This window comes from Eupeodes corollae, chromosome 1 (genome assembly GCF_945859685.1).
Source record: "Eupeodes corollae chromosome 1, idEupCoro1.1, whole genome shotgun sequence".
In the NCBI taxonomy this organism is placed as follows: Eukaryota; Metazoa; Arthropoda; class Insecta; order Diptera; family Syrphidae; genus Eupeodes; species Eupeodes corollae.
The window spans coordinates 34,834,288-34,848,139 of NC_079147.1; the positions used below are offsets into that span (position 1 = coordinate 34,834,288).

General features: G+C 33.4%; 2 protein-coding genes across 2 annotated transcripts; one reads left to right on the forward strand and one right to left on the reverse strand.

The window, feature by feature from the left end:
- Positions 1-2,099: 2,099 nt before the first annotated feature.
- Positions 2,100-3,242, reverse strand: LOC129939716 (uncharacterized). The gene is made up of 3 exons (XM_056047832.1): positions 3,035-3,242; positions 2,670-2,967; positions 2,100-2,607 (listed from the first exon to the last, which is right to left on the reverse strand). The coding sequence occupies exons 1-3, from the start codon at positions 3,136-3,138 to the stop codon at positions 2,146-2,148; spliced, it is 864 nt and encodes a 287-aa protein (XP_055903807.1). The 5' UTR covers positions 3,139-3,242; the 3' UTR covers positions 2,100-2,145.
- A 5,802-nt stretch (positions 3,243-9,044) lies between these two features.
- On the forward strand, positions 9,045-10,264 carry LOC129941617 (phosphoglycerate mutase 2). The gene is made up of 3 exons (XM_056050297.1): positions 9,045-9,279; positions 9,352-9,849; positions 9,917-10,264. The coding sequence occupies exons 1-3, from the start codon at positions 9,177-9,179 to the stop codon at positions 10,081-10,083; spliced, it is 768 nt and encodes a 255-aa protein (XP_055906272.1). The 5' UTR covers positions 9,045-9,176; the 3' UTR covers positions 10,084-10,264.
- The last annotated feature ends 3,588 nt before the right edge of the window (positions 10,265-13,852 follow it).

Sequence of the window (13,852 nt, forward strand, 5' to 3'; positions counted from 1 at the left end):
ATGGTGAAAGAATAGAGATAGTTAAAAAATTTAAATACTTAGGTTTTACAATAACACAACAAATTTAAAGTTCAGATTTCATATAAAATATAAAACATTAGTTGCAAAATCCGCCATTAACTGCATTTGGTCAAGTTTTTTTTAATGAAAAATGTATCGCACCGATGCATGGTAAAATTCAAAGTATTTGATGCAACAATTACAAGTTCACTCTGTTATGCTTATGAAGTGCATGGTTACAAAGTATGTGAAGACTTTTAAGTTACCAAGAGATATTTCTTCAAACGTGTATTTAAGGTCCCTTTAAACACACCTAACTATGCAATATATGTCGAATCTGGACTACCTCCAATTTGCTTAAAAAACCTAAAGGCAAATGCGGACTATATTGTCAACGTTTTACAATAACACAACAAATTTAAAGTTCAGATTTCATATAAAATATAAAACATTAGTTGCAAAATCCGCCATTAACTGCATTTGGTCAAGTTTTTTTAATGAAAAATGTATCGCACCGATGCATGGTAAAATTCAAAGTATTTGATGCAACAATTACAAGTTCACTCTGTTATGCTTATGAAGTGCATGGTTACAAAGTATGTGAAGACTTTTAAGTTACCAAGAGATATTTCTTCAAACGTGTATTTAAGGTCCCTTTAAACACACCTAACTATGCAATATATGTCGAATCTGGACTACCTCCAATTTTCTTAAAAAACCTAAAGGCAAATGCGGACTATATTGTCAACGTTTTAAAGAGATGTGATCATAATCTTCAAAGAAAAGTACGCATGATGGCACTTCAGCGTTGTTACACGCCATACAAAGATTGGCAATTGATTATTGCATCTCAGCAATTGACGAAGAAATATTTCAAAATTCTCTGAACCGTGCTAAAGAGTCCATGTCAAGAACGATATAAAGTAAACTGAATCACTGTTTGGCGGAATCTAATTATTTTCGAAAAGAATTCACAGTTAACGAGATGAGTTTAATATTTAAGATCCGAACTGAAATGCTAGAGCTAAATACAGACCTCCTAAATCATAATTGTAATGTTTGCAACCGTAATCAAATCGAAAACGTTTATCACTTCCTAGAAATTTTCCCAATAATCCAAGAAATTCGACGTTTATACTTTAAGAAAAGCTTTCTTAGAAGAAGTAAGGTTAGAACGTTCTTATCCGGTTTGTTACTGAAGCTATCGCTTACAGATGTAAGTAAATCTTTTTTAAAATCAATCTATTTTTTTTTAGCTAAACTAAAAGCCCATCTTTCGGTTAATATTGAATCCCTTCATCTACCATTACTCTTTAATCGATTAATTAATCAATCTTTTAAATTTAAATACAATAGATAGGATGAAAAATTGACTTTTTTTATCCATGGAAACCCCTATTAGCATCAAAATCATAGACAACTGTTAAAGTTGTGTCATTTTTTTATTTTCTTTTTTGTTGTCGTTACATTTATGAAAACAATTTCATATTTTTTAATTATTTTAAATTTTAAAGGGACAAAACCATAACACAAAGATTTGTTTTTATTCCAAATTTGAACGACCAATAGTCTTAGAAATAGCGAGAAATTAATTTCTTGAGTTCTTTGTCAGTATTTTCATTCATTACCTACTTCTTAATTAATTTTTCTGTTGAAAGAGCTGAAAAGTTAAACAAACAGTGGTGTTAAAAAGTCGAACTCGAAATAAATAAATTGTCAACAGTTTCACTTTATATCCGCTGAACCTTAAACCTGTAGAAGGGCTAGGAGTGTTAAGGAAAAGATGGCAACCAACGCAAAGTATGTCAATGATTCCAAGGTTTGTAGTTTTATTGGTTGGGTTTCTTTTTATTTAAAAGAGTAATAGATCTACTTCTATTCCAATAAGATCCGAACACCGAATTAGTTTGATATATAGAGTGGTCGTTATATTAAATATGTTTTATTTTTTTAAATAAAACGAAATCATAAATATGTCATAGGTTTAAGGTATCCAATGTGCAGCTTCTTCTTTCCTTAACATGATTCGATGCGCTCTTCATAATCAGATCTTCAAATTTTATAATAAATTTCATAGGATAAAAGCAAAACGAATCCTCTTCTCTTGGCTCATAAGTATATTTCCCACAAAGAAAACTAATTTAACTAATCGTTACTAATTATTGCTTTATTTTCCAACAATTTTAATATTCTATCCAATTTTAAGTTTTGAGTTTCTTCAATTTCATCCAATCTTTTGAGAATTCGGTTTTCAGATTCCTGGACCTTTTTGTCAATATAACTTATAATATGTGAGTTATCGTTTATTGTCTCTGTCAGTGGTAAGGGTAAGGCAGGAATTGTTTTCAGTTCATTTTGCAGATCCATGCTGTTCTTAAATTTAGCTATTAAATCCGAACCACCACTGTTCATAACATTGTTGTATGTTTCCAAGAAAGACTTGCACTTTTCTGCACTTGGTGATAATTTCTGATTTGAATTGTTGAGTAATTCTTTGACATTGTCCAGATTTATTCTGTTCGGTAACAGAGTTGTGATACCATTTGGGTTTGGTGCAACATTCAATTGAATTCCATAAACACAAAGTTCATTGGAGGCAGTTATCAGCTATAACAGTTCAACATATTATTATCATTACTAATTGCTTTTTTATCTACAACACAAATTACCTTGAGCATCAAGTTCGTTACCCCCGATTTCTGTATTTCAACATCATATCTGTATCCTTGGACGTCGTCATTGGAGTCATCTTCGTCTTCCAAACGTTCTCCATACACTGTTTCTACGTATTCACTCTGAATTCCAGAGAAGAATTCGATTTTTGGCGATGTACAAATCACAGTCAGTGAATCAATTTTGAACTTTGGAAAAACCCGAATGGTAAGTTCACAGGTGGGTTGATTTGATTGAGATCCACTATTTAGGAGTATTGCTCGTTCTGCAGCTAATATTTCTTCTAAATTTGGTCTAAAGTGGAAATAGAGTTTAATAAAAATGTTTCATGTTAATTGCAAGAGATTTAAAAGTGGATTACTTGATAAAGTCTTCTGTATTTGTTATTTTATTTTGGACAACCTTGGAAACTTCTGTGCCTGCAATAAGGTTCCAGTTTGTGGATATCTGAGCGCTTACGTCCATCTCGAATTGAAGGTGGATTCGGTTTACTTTTGTTTGGTTTCACAAAGAAATCTTTTTAATAATATTTTGTTTTTTGTTATTGGATATTTCCCAAATCATTTGTTGACATTTCATAAATATCCCTTCTTTCCTTTGTATATAAGACCCTTATATACCATAAAATGACATTTGTCAGTGAAGCCAAGAAAATTTAAAATTAAAGCGGAGCACACATTATACTGTGTAGGCTAAGTAAAGTTGCTCGCATTTAAGTATGTTTTAACATACCAGGTTTCACTTTGATGTTAATAAAAATATTAGTATTTTTCAAGAGAAATGTATGGATATTTATTTTATTGTATAGTGTAACCGAATGGGCGGTGTTTTGACAATTAAAAATTATTATTTTTATTAAATACAAATAAAAGAAATTCAAAATAAAAGTAAACAAAACAAACGAAAAAAAACACCACCAACTAGGACAAGACCGACGACGACGACTCAACTGCTACTGCAGTTGTTTATACACATAACGAAATAGTACAGCAATGCTAACTCGCTCCCCCTCTACAGGGGTAAGCCGAGTGACAAACGATTCTCCTTCTGGGCAGAAAAAGTTATGGCTGACATACGAATCTCAAATTGAGTGATTGTCAGCAAGTTACCATAATGTGAGAATGTTTAGAGGGAATGTTGCGAAGGTGGAGAAACTCACCTCTGTTGCGTGACACAATTAGGATGCGATCGGTGTCATGACATATATGAATCCGACTCGCATCCAAAAGACGTTTGCAACAAGTGCGTAAATCACACCCACCAATGTTCACACCCACATAAAAAGATTAATAATTGCGTTATAACATTAATGTAATAATGCGTAATCTAGTGGGTGTGAAACGAAACAAAGGCTGGAAAATCCTGGTTAGGTTGTGTTAGTGAGATGGGTAGAGCTAGGGTTCTTGAGTAAATGCCGTCGGCAAGTACCTTCTTTTCAAAATTATCCACCCTTGAATAAGGAAGCCCAGAAGAATTTGAAGAAGGTACCGCCAACCGACCGCTCAAGGAACCTAGTTCGAGAATAATCTCAATTCGTAAGTAGGTTTTCAATAAGGCAAATATGTTATAAATCAGTTTTTTTTTATAGTTTTTTTTTATTAAGATATATCCGCCAGCGCTGATTTTGGTCACATCGAGATAGGATGTACGTACCTATAATATCAACCTTAACATAAAGATAGTTAAAGATCGAATTTTATTTTTTTATATGTATATACATATATATATACATACGTCTACAAATCGGTTACTAAGGTAAGCTTCAATCAAATTAATTTCAAGTGAAAATAGACAATAAAAAGCATTTTTTTTGTGCATTTAGGCCGTTAAAAAATTCTCTTTTCACGGCCTCCAATCTGTGTTTTTAAAGGAAACAGAAACAGGAAATTAATGTGCGGGAAATCCCAAAAAAAAACCCTAAAATCGTCTCGCCAATTAACGCCAAACAAAGGAAAACCAAAGAGTCATCATACATACATATATACAATTATAAAAGTGCTTTTTTTTACTTTTTTTAAATTCAAAAATTTAAACAACTTTAATCTTTTTATTGTTCAATTTAAGATTTTTTTTTGCACAGTGATACCTTAAAATTTTTTTTTAACATTCAAATTGAAAGATTAATTTTTATAAAATAAGAAAGTGGAGTATATACATACCTACATTATACATATATATATATATATTCATATACATATATATATATAAGTGTTGAATTACCATAGTGCAAATTATATTTCTTTTGGGTGAAGTGGTAATATTTATATATGATTTCAAATAAAAATTCAAAAAACAAGGCGTACTAAAGATCGCCACATCGAACCACGATTCATCGAGGGAGTGGCCACTACATCGATATTTTGGGGTGAGTGATATTTTTGGGTAACTAGTCGTATTGAGACAATTTTAAATATAAATATTGCCCATTACTTCCGTAAAATATAATAGTGCTGGTCTATAAATATACCCTACATTTTTTTTTACCTAAGCTTTCAAATTTTACTTAAATTTTTTTACTTTCAAATTTTAATTATTTTAAAAAGTAAATTTCAATGTGAGATATTTTTTTTATAAAAATGAAATTGTTAATAAAATTTGTCGTACAGTAGAGAAAAAATTATGAATCTCTAGATTTTTAATTAGAAAGGGGAAGATGAGGTGATGAGGAAACCGAGGTAGAAGGGCGGAGGAAGAGGAACGTTGTTTTTAAAGGGGTTGTTTAGCGAGAAAACAACCAGGTAGGGTGGGTAAAGATTATCTCGCGCATCATTGACAGCTAGATGCTAAGCCTGGCATATTTTTTTTGATAACGAGGAGGTCAAAGAATCCACTCCTGAGCTAGCGAGGGATATTTTGTGTGCCAGCAATGACCTCAACAGAGAATAAACTCGTTACAATAGGGGAAGGTATGTTATTAACAATTGGTCACCAAATCTACAGTTATAGCACCATTGACCTGCTAGACATGGCTAGTAGCTTACTTCACATTGGTTTCATCTATTATAATACGCTACTAGTCCTTCTTTCAGCGAAAATAAAGAGAAATTTTTGAATTTGACTATAGAATTTTTTTATTTTGTCGAAATAGACGAATTCTATCTTTTATGATTGGTATAGACCCAATCTTTAGATAGACAACACAAAAGTCAAAGATAGTTAAAGCACAGAATTTCGATGGATTTGACTGCGAAATTGTGAGCGTTTTTCATTCCATGTTAAGTTATGGTGCAGATGACCGTTTCAAAAGTGAAAGGTGACCAAAATGAAACCTTTTATTTTAGAACCCAATTAAATACTGAAGTCAAATTTGATACTTACTTAAGGTGGTGCTACCGTCTAGGAAGTATCTTTGCCTTAAACAACAAGCGTTTCTAGCTTTGTACCTAGCTTGCTGTGTTCAATTTCGCACTCCAAGTTAATTGAGGTCCTTTCCCACCTCCGTGCGTCACCTGAGTCACGGTCTTCTTCAACTCCCTCTGCATTGGATTCAAAGACCTTCCTGAAGACTACATCTATGATGTCCACTCGCTCAACATGTACCAGCCATATAAGTTGGTGAACTTTTATTCTTTTAACCAAATAAGTGTCACTGTATAGCCCGTACAGTTCGTCCTTGGCCAAAGTAGTAGTGATTTGCAAAATCCATACTCGATAGAGCCAGAGGCAAATGGACCGAAGCCGATCCAAAATCAACGGTATGTGGGGAACTGATATAGCTTGGTAAGTAAGAAATCACCAAGCCCAAGTCAAGGCTCTGCTCTGCCATGTATGAGAAATCAACGAAGCAAGTGGTTCTGTCTATTTGTAATCTTATCTCACAATGTAATAATTAAAGAAAACAAATTCTTAATGTCTTATTCAATCTTTTAATTTTTCTGGGTCAATTATCTACTTTTAAAAATTTTTTGGCCATGTTTTCTGCTAAAAAGTTTCATAATTTCAACTTGGTCTTGCCCTCATGGATTATTAAAGAGATATTTTCTGTTTCCGTCGCAATGCTCAAAAACTCGCCACTGACATTGAAATCACTTTTTGATCTTCCAATCTTGATAAAGAAACGTTCATTCTCCATCGTCATTCTGCACAAACTGACAAGTTTGACTGGGAAGCTTAAACTTCACAACAAACCCAAAACCAGGTATTTGCAAGAAGTTTATAAAAACCCGAAAATCGCTCACACCGAACATTTACTCGTTTTTATTTGACATTTAAATTTATTTAACACCGGCTGTCTAATTTTGTATTGATGAAAAAATTTGTGAGTATAAACTTTTTGTCTTCTCAAATTATTTGTTAAAATAAAATTAATTCTAACCAACTCAAATTGATTTTGACGTAACACTAGCTCGTCTCGAAGAAGAGTTTCAACTGAAGTTCTGGGGACGAGTGGAATGAGCTCATGACATGAACCAACAAGAACTACTAGCTCGCTTGGCTGCAGCTATCCTCTTTGTTTACTTCAACTGGTCCGAACAATTCACTAAGGAGAAGCTAATTGTCTAGAAAATATAGCATGGAATCAACAACAAACAAAACTGTAAGTACAAATTAATTTTATTTAAAACATTTTCTTCTTCTTTCACAAAAAATTAAATCCAAAATACTGAGCCTATGAACTTATAGGCTAGGTTGAGAAGATTCTGAACGATTTCGTTTAGGTCCTTATGACCGGAGCAGAAAAGATTCCTAGTTCCAGATTCGTACCAAAATCACACTTTTTCAGAGCGATCACTAAAGCTGTCATGATGGGCTGTAATTTCTTAATGACTCTCTCTTTGGTTTCTTTCTTTGAGGGCTAGCCTGGCTTGTCCAAAAAAGAGTGAGGATCTTCTTAATGTTGGCATCGCTGTCCATCAAGGGGCGATAGCCCACTATTGTGATTTTATTCACTAAAACGATTCCCACAATGTGAAATGTTTTTGCGCAAATTTTTCTACCCCGCTGCGACATAGCCTCCACCAGAGATTTTCTTTCATACTTATTCAAATGAACTTAACTCCTTTCTAATATTTCCCAAACCCTTGTAATTAAACGGAGTTACCGGAAAGTCTTTCTCCAGGTAGTAAGCGAGAGCGTCGAACTATAGTCATTGGGCTTTTATTCTCGCCGTTTTATTATTGCCACGCAGCTCCCCCAAAGTTTCCTTTTTTTCTCTCCTATATTCTGTAAAGAAAAAAAAAGCAATAATTCTTATTTTGTAAGGAAAATTTATAAATAAAATTAGTTCCCACTACCAAATTTATTTCAAAATGAAATATTTGTTTTGACAACAGCCATCAGCTGTTTTGTTTACAAATAAATAAGTATAAATTGCTACTAGTTTTCGAGAGGTTTTATATAAAACTCGTGGTTTGCGAAAACTTGTGGTTTACCAAAAATGTATGGGAATACTTGAGTTTTCCATGTAGGTTTTCGGTTAAAACCTGTAATTTCACGAAAACCGTGTTTTGGACTTGGTGTGAAAAGCCTATAAAGCTGTAAAGATACTGACAAACATGGTATCGATATGAAGATTTTGCGTTCTTTTCCAAGATTCGCCGTAATGTGACTTATCTGATCTTAAGTTTCAACGGCTTCAGACGTTCAAATAATACGGCGGAAAGAATCTTTTACGCAATGTTTAGAAGACTAATGCCTCTGCAGTTGGTGTAGTTCCAAGGGTCTCTTTTATATTTATATTTAGATTGATACGTAAAACAAATATTGTGAAGAATTCGTATCCGGTTCTTGGGCATGCAAATTATGTTACCTTTCTTTTTTTTCAAAATTGAAGAAAAAAGACTTTTTTAAAAACGCAATATAGAGCATCTCTTTAAAGTTGTCAACTCCTTTTAACTTCTATAGCACAGATCCATAATGTGTTTAATGCGTCAAAAAAAATTAAATTGATAAAATGTCATTTTGATACTTATCCATATATGAATTAACTTAGGAATACAAACTAATTTCCAATTTTATTTCTTATTAATGTTTTTTTTTAAGATTTAAACTGAGATATTGCTTCTTTGATAAAGAGTAAAGTATGGACGTCCACTAAATGGATCCAATGGAATAAATGTTGATATTTTAGTACTTTTTTGACACATACACTGCATAGATACAATTAATAAGACATTCTTTCGAAAACACAAATGTGTGTAACGTTACATAAAGCCTATTCAAACCCTTATGCACTTATAACTTTTCAACTGTTTGTCTTTTTCTATCAAATAAGCGCAATAAATGTAGCTAATCAAAGCATTTCTTCTTTTCCCTTTTTCCAGATGTGGTGTCTACCTAAGAAAGTGACGTTTCCGAATAGTAAATTTTTCGAAATATGGGTGCTATTGGCATCACCTGTATTTCGAAATAACCTTGCCGATGTCATCTTGAGGTCAAATTGTAATTTCGCAAAAAATTACTTTCGTTGGTCTCCAGATTTTCAAAACCCTAGATCGTCCCAAAGTTCGATCTTCCATTAACTTAATTTTAAAATTAAAACAAAACTCCAAAAACTACTAAACATGGCTGCCAAATACAAGATTGTCATGGTCCGTCATGGAGAATCTGAATGGAATCAGAAAAATCTTTTCTGCGGTTGGTTCGATGCCAACTTGAGTGAAAAGGGTATGAAGAATAAAAAAACCCCTACGTTACATCAATTCATAACCAAAAATACTGAATAAATAAAATTTGTAGGACAGCAGGAAGCAGTTGCTGCTGGAAAAGCCGTCAAAGAGGCTGGCCTCAAGTTTGATGTTGCCCACACATCTGTGTTAACCCGTGCCCAGGTTACATTGAACAACATCCTTAAGGAATCCGGCCAAACTGGAATCCCCATCAACAAGACATGGAGATTAAACGAACGTCACTACGGAGGTCTTACTGGATTGAACAAATCTGAAACTGCAGCCAAGTATGGCGAGGACCAGGTGCAGATCTGGAGACGTAGCTTTGATACTCCACCACCACCAATGGAACCAGGTCATGCCTACTACGATACCATTGTCAAGGATCCCCGCTATGCCGAAGGTCCAAAGGGAGATGAATTCCCAATGTTCGAGTCATTGAAACTCACCATTGCCCGTACTCTGCCCTACTGGAACGACGTAATCATTCCACAACTCAAAGAAGGCAAACTAATCATCATTGCTGCTCATGGTAACAGCTTGCGAGGAATTGTCAAGCATTTGGACAGTAAGTCTATTTAATTATATCCCAATTATAAAGAAAATATATTGTTTTTTGGTTATTTTTAAAATAGACTTGTCTGATGATGCCATCATGGCACTTAACCTGCCCACCGGTATTCCTTTCGTCTATGAATTGGATGAAAACTTCAAGCCTGTTGTTTCTATGAAATTCTTGGGCGATGAAGAGACAGTTAAGAAGGCTATTGAATCTGTTGCTGCCCAAGGCAAGGCCAAGTAAACAGCACAGAACAAGCATTTGAAAAAATGCTGTTTTGTTTATCATAGAGTAAAGTTTGGCTACACAAATATTCATGTATAGCGTATTTGTTTTATTGTATATGAATCGCAGTTAATTAAAATTGATGTTTTTAAGTAAAATAAAAAAAATTAAATATTTATTCATATAGACATAAAATTCATTGTTGTGCTTTCAATTAAAAAAAAATTAAAAGTTCCAATTGCCGTTGTCGATTTTCAGTCGAACCGTTTTCATATTTAGTATCGTGTATCGTAATTGATAAAACAATGCTCTATTGTGAATAAGCCTAGAAAATATTAGGAATTTTTTTTGTTCAAAATTTAAAAATTATTCTTTGTTATTTTTTTGAGGTATTTAAACCCGAGAGTGAAATCAATAGTGATATAGATGTCCAAGAAAATATTGAATTGGTTTAAAACAAGGGCTTTAACTATAATTGAAACAGTTATCAGACCAATCATAAGAAGCTCTTTGATTCCCAAGATAAAGATTTCTCTAAAAATAAATAAATAAGGTGGCGCAACTAGAGAACAAGGGCCTAGTGACTTACAATTACAACTATCAACCATTCCTGTGTGCGAGTACTGTTGTCAGGGATGGTGGAGACCTACAGTTGAAAACCCAATCCAAACGGCTATATTGCTCTTGGAGAACTTGTCAATTCCTCGCAAGAGGCCCAGGCCCAGCCCAAGGCAGTTATCGAAATCAAGACCCCCCGCATGACATACCAATGCACTAACCATCATGCCACGGGTACTATAAAGCTTTCTACTACTTTGAGATATAGTATATAGTTTTGGGAACGAATTTTCTATTGGTCTTGCAGAATCAATAGTTTCAATGATAACTCTTGCTTTCGTTGCTTACTTTGGCCCTTTACGCTATCAATCTTGCTTTATGTTGTTTGTCGCATTGGACCTACAAAAATTAAGATTGGAGTTTGAGTAATTTCAGTGAATCGTAGGAGACATTACTATAGATTTCGTAATATTTTTGATGTTGGCTTGATTATTAATTCAAGATTCTAACTCCGATCGTTAAACGCCAGCGATTTTTTTAACACTGAATACAGATAAATTCTTCTAAATCAGTACTCACCCACATGAATGATTGAGAGTTGTAAGTCACTAGACCCTAGTTCTCAACGGACCGCTACGCCACCTAATTTATTTAAGGCTATCAAATTGGGCAGGTTCAGATAACATAAGGGACTTGAAAGTAGGTAAGGCAAGTTTGTAGAATCTGATTGGCCAGCTGCCAAAAAATTACCTGCTAATTAAGGCAATTTTAATGGAAAGCTGACTGGAAAGTAAGTCAAGAAAAATCTCCCTTACTACCAAGTCAAGTCTACTTATGCCGAAATGACAGATGATAATGTTTTTTCTTTCAACTGAAAGCTGAACTTTATTACTCTATGATTTATTTATTTTCTTCACAACTTTATTTAATGTTTTCTGTAAAAGGGTTTCTTGACAATTTGGAAAAGAAATAACTTATATTTCTTTACACCACAAAATACAAATCGTGATGGACCTTGTCTAAGGAGTGTTTTTAAGACAATAAATTCGTTAGTACTTTTTGTACTATGAACTAAAAGTAGAGATTTGCAAAGTAAAGTTCTGAATTTGAAACTCATAACGCTTGACAAAATAACTAGTTGACTTGGTTAAAATTTATGTTCAAAGAATGAAGTTGACTGCAAATGAAGTCCCTTATGTTGGCTGAACCTGCCCATTAACTTCAATTTGAGGCTAGGATTGTGTCAAAAAAATTAGAGGATTTCAGGTTACAGCTATTCAAAAGGTAAATGACAGACTTTTTTTTAACAAAAAACAATTAAATACACAATAAAATAACATAGGCACAGATTTAAATAAGATGTTTCGTAACTCTTTACAGTTTAAATTGGCCAGGTTCAGTCGACATAAGGGACTTGAATGTAAGGCAAGTTTCTAGTATCTGATTGGCCAGCTGCCAAAATATCAACTTCCAAATAAGGCAACTTTATTGGACAGTTCAATGAAAAGTTAGTCAAGAAAAATCTATCTAACTTTCAAGTCAAGTCTACTTATGTACTTATGTAAAAATGACAGCTGATAATGTTTTTTCGTTCAACTGAAAATTGAATCCATTTAACGTTTGTCAAAAAGGGTTCCTTGTCAATTTTGAAAAGAAGTAAGTAATATTTTTTTATAATCTAAAATTCAAATCTTGATGGACTTGTAGCTTGTCTGAGAAGTTTTTTTAGACAGTTGTGTTTTGTCATTTTTGCACGATCAACTGAATGTAAAGGTTAATGAAGTAAAGTTCCGATTTTGAAGCTTATGACCTGTATCTTCCCATTGATTTGGATCTAGGTCAAAAGGAAACGAATTGTGAATTGAGAATTGTGTAAGAGGGTGGTCTATATCACCCGTGTTATTGGGCAAGTTGACAAAATTTTTGTAAAAGTGGGCATACATAATAAAAGATTGTCAAACAGCAGCAACACTAGATTATTATGATGTAATTCTTTTAAAGCCAGAAAAGCTGCCCATATTTTGGAAAAAATATACATAAATTGGCAGGTTCAGACAACATAAGGGACTTGAAAGTAAGACAAGTTTGTAGGATCTGATTGGCCAGCTGCCAACAAATGTCTATCCAATTAAGGAACTTTATTGGAAAGTTGACTGGTAAGTAAGTGAAGAAAAATCTCTATCAAGTCCAGTCTACTTACAAATCATGATGGAATTGTAGCTTGCCAGATGGGTGTTTTGTAAACAATAATGTTTTTGGTTGTTTTTGCACCATGAACTGAAGGTAAAGGTTTGTGAAGTTAAGTTCTAAATTTGAAATTCGTGACACTTGCAAAACTAACTAGTTGCCTTCGTCAAAATTAACGTTCGAAGAATAAAATTGACTGCAAAAGAAGTCCCTAATGTTATCTGAGCTGAGCCTACCCAAAGTCCTCCAATACAAAGTTACAAATATTATTGTCATTTGACGGGAAAGGTACCGTTACAGAGTTACTAGAGTGGAAAATAGCGAGAGTCCGATTTATGCGACAGGTTAAATTGAGGTATTTTTTTGTATTTAAACGTAATTTCCGCTTAAATATGTTATAAAACAATGAATAAGTAAGTTCTACTGATTCTATACATTTTCTTGGTGTAGTTGCATTGCAAAAATGTACATTCTCTTTGCCCGATTAGTCATGGGAGCCACTGAACATTATATAGTTATCAATGAAAACATTTAAATTTTGCCATTGAGGTTTTGATAAATTTATAAATAATTTTAGAAAGTGTAACTGATATTGTTAACTTTTATACAAACATTTTTTTTTGTGTGCTAAAAGGCGTTTTGAGTTCGTTTATATGTTTGTCAGATTTATGTATTACATTCCATACTAAACAAAATTTTTAAAGTCATCTATAATTTTAATAAATATGGGTCGTGGATTACATTCTACTCCCTTTGAAATCGAGTAGGTAGATATTTTCTTTGAAAAAGTAATAAAATTAATAATGAGTATGCCCCCCATTTTTCGATATGACCTCTATTAGTCGGTTTGGAATGGAATCACAAAGTTTTTTTAAATAGTCAAGTGAAATCTCGTCCCAGGCATCACGGATAGCTTCAATTAAGGAGTCCTTGTCTTCAAATTGTCTACCGCCTTCATAAACTTTTCGAGATAGCCATGTTCATACGTTTTCGATTATGTTCAAGTCCGGTGAATAGGGTGGCCATGGCAAAAGCTCTCTGT

Bases quoted from the DNA above. Each gene is read 5' to 3' on its own strand.
- LOC129939716 (XM_056047832.1), bottom strand. From the start codon at position 3,138: ATGGACGTAAGCGCTCAGATATCCACAAACTGGAACCTTATTGCAGGC. The intron at 2,968-3,034 runs GTAATCCACTTT...TTTCCACTTTAG, and splicing joins AATACAGAAGACTTTATCAA to ACCAAATTTAGAAGAAATAT. The intron at 2,608-2,669 runs GTAATTTGTGTT...GAACTGTTATAG, and splicing joins TAACGAACTTGATGCTCAAG to CTGATAACTGCCTCCAATGA.
- LOC129941617 (XM_056050297.1), top strand. From the start codon at position 9,177: ATGGCTGCCAAATACAAGATTGTCATGGTCCGTCATGGAGAATCTGAA. The intron at 9,280-9,351 runs GTATGAAGAATA...TAAAATTTGTAG, and splicing joins TGCCAACTTGAGTGAAAAGG to GACAGCAGGAAGCAGTTGCT. The intron at 9,850-9,916 runs GTAAGTCTATTT...TTTTTAAAATAG, and splicing joins AATTGTCAAGCATTTGGACA to ACTTGTCTGATGATGCCATC.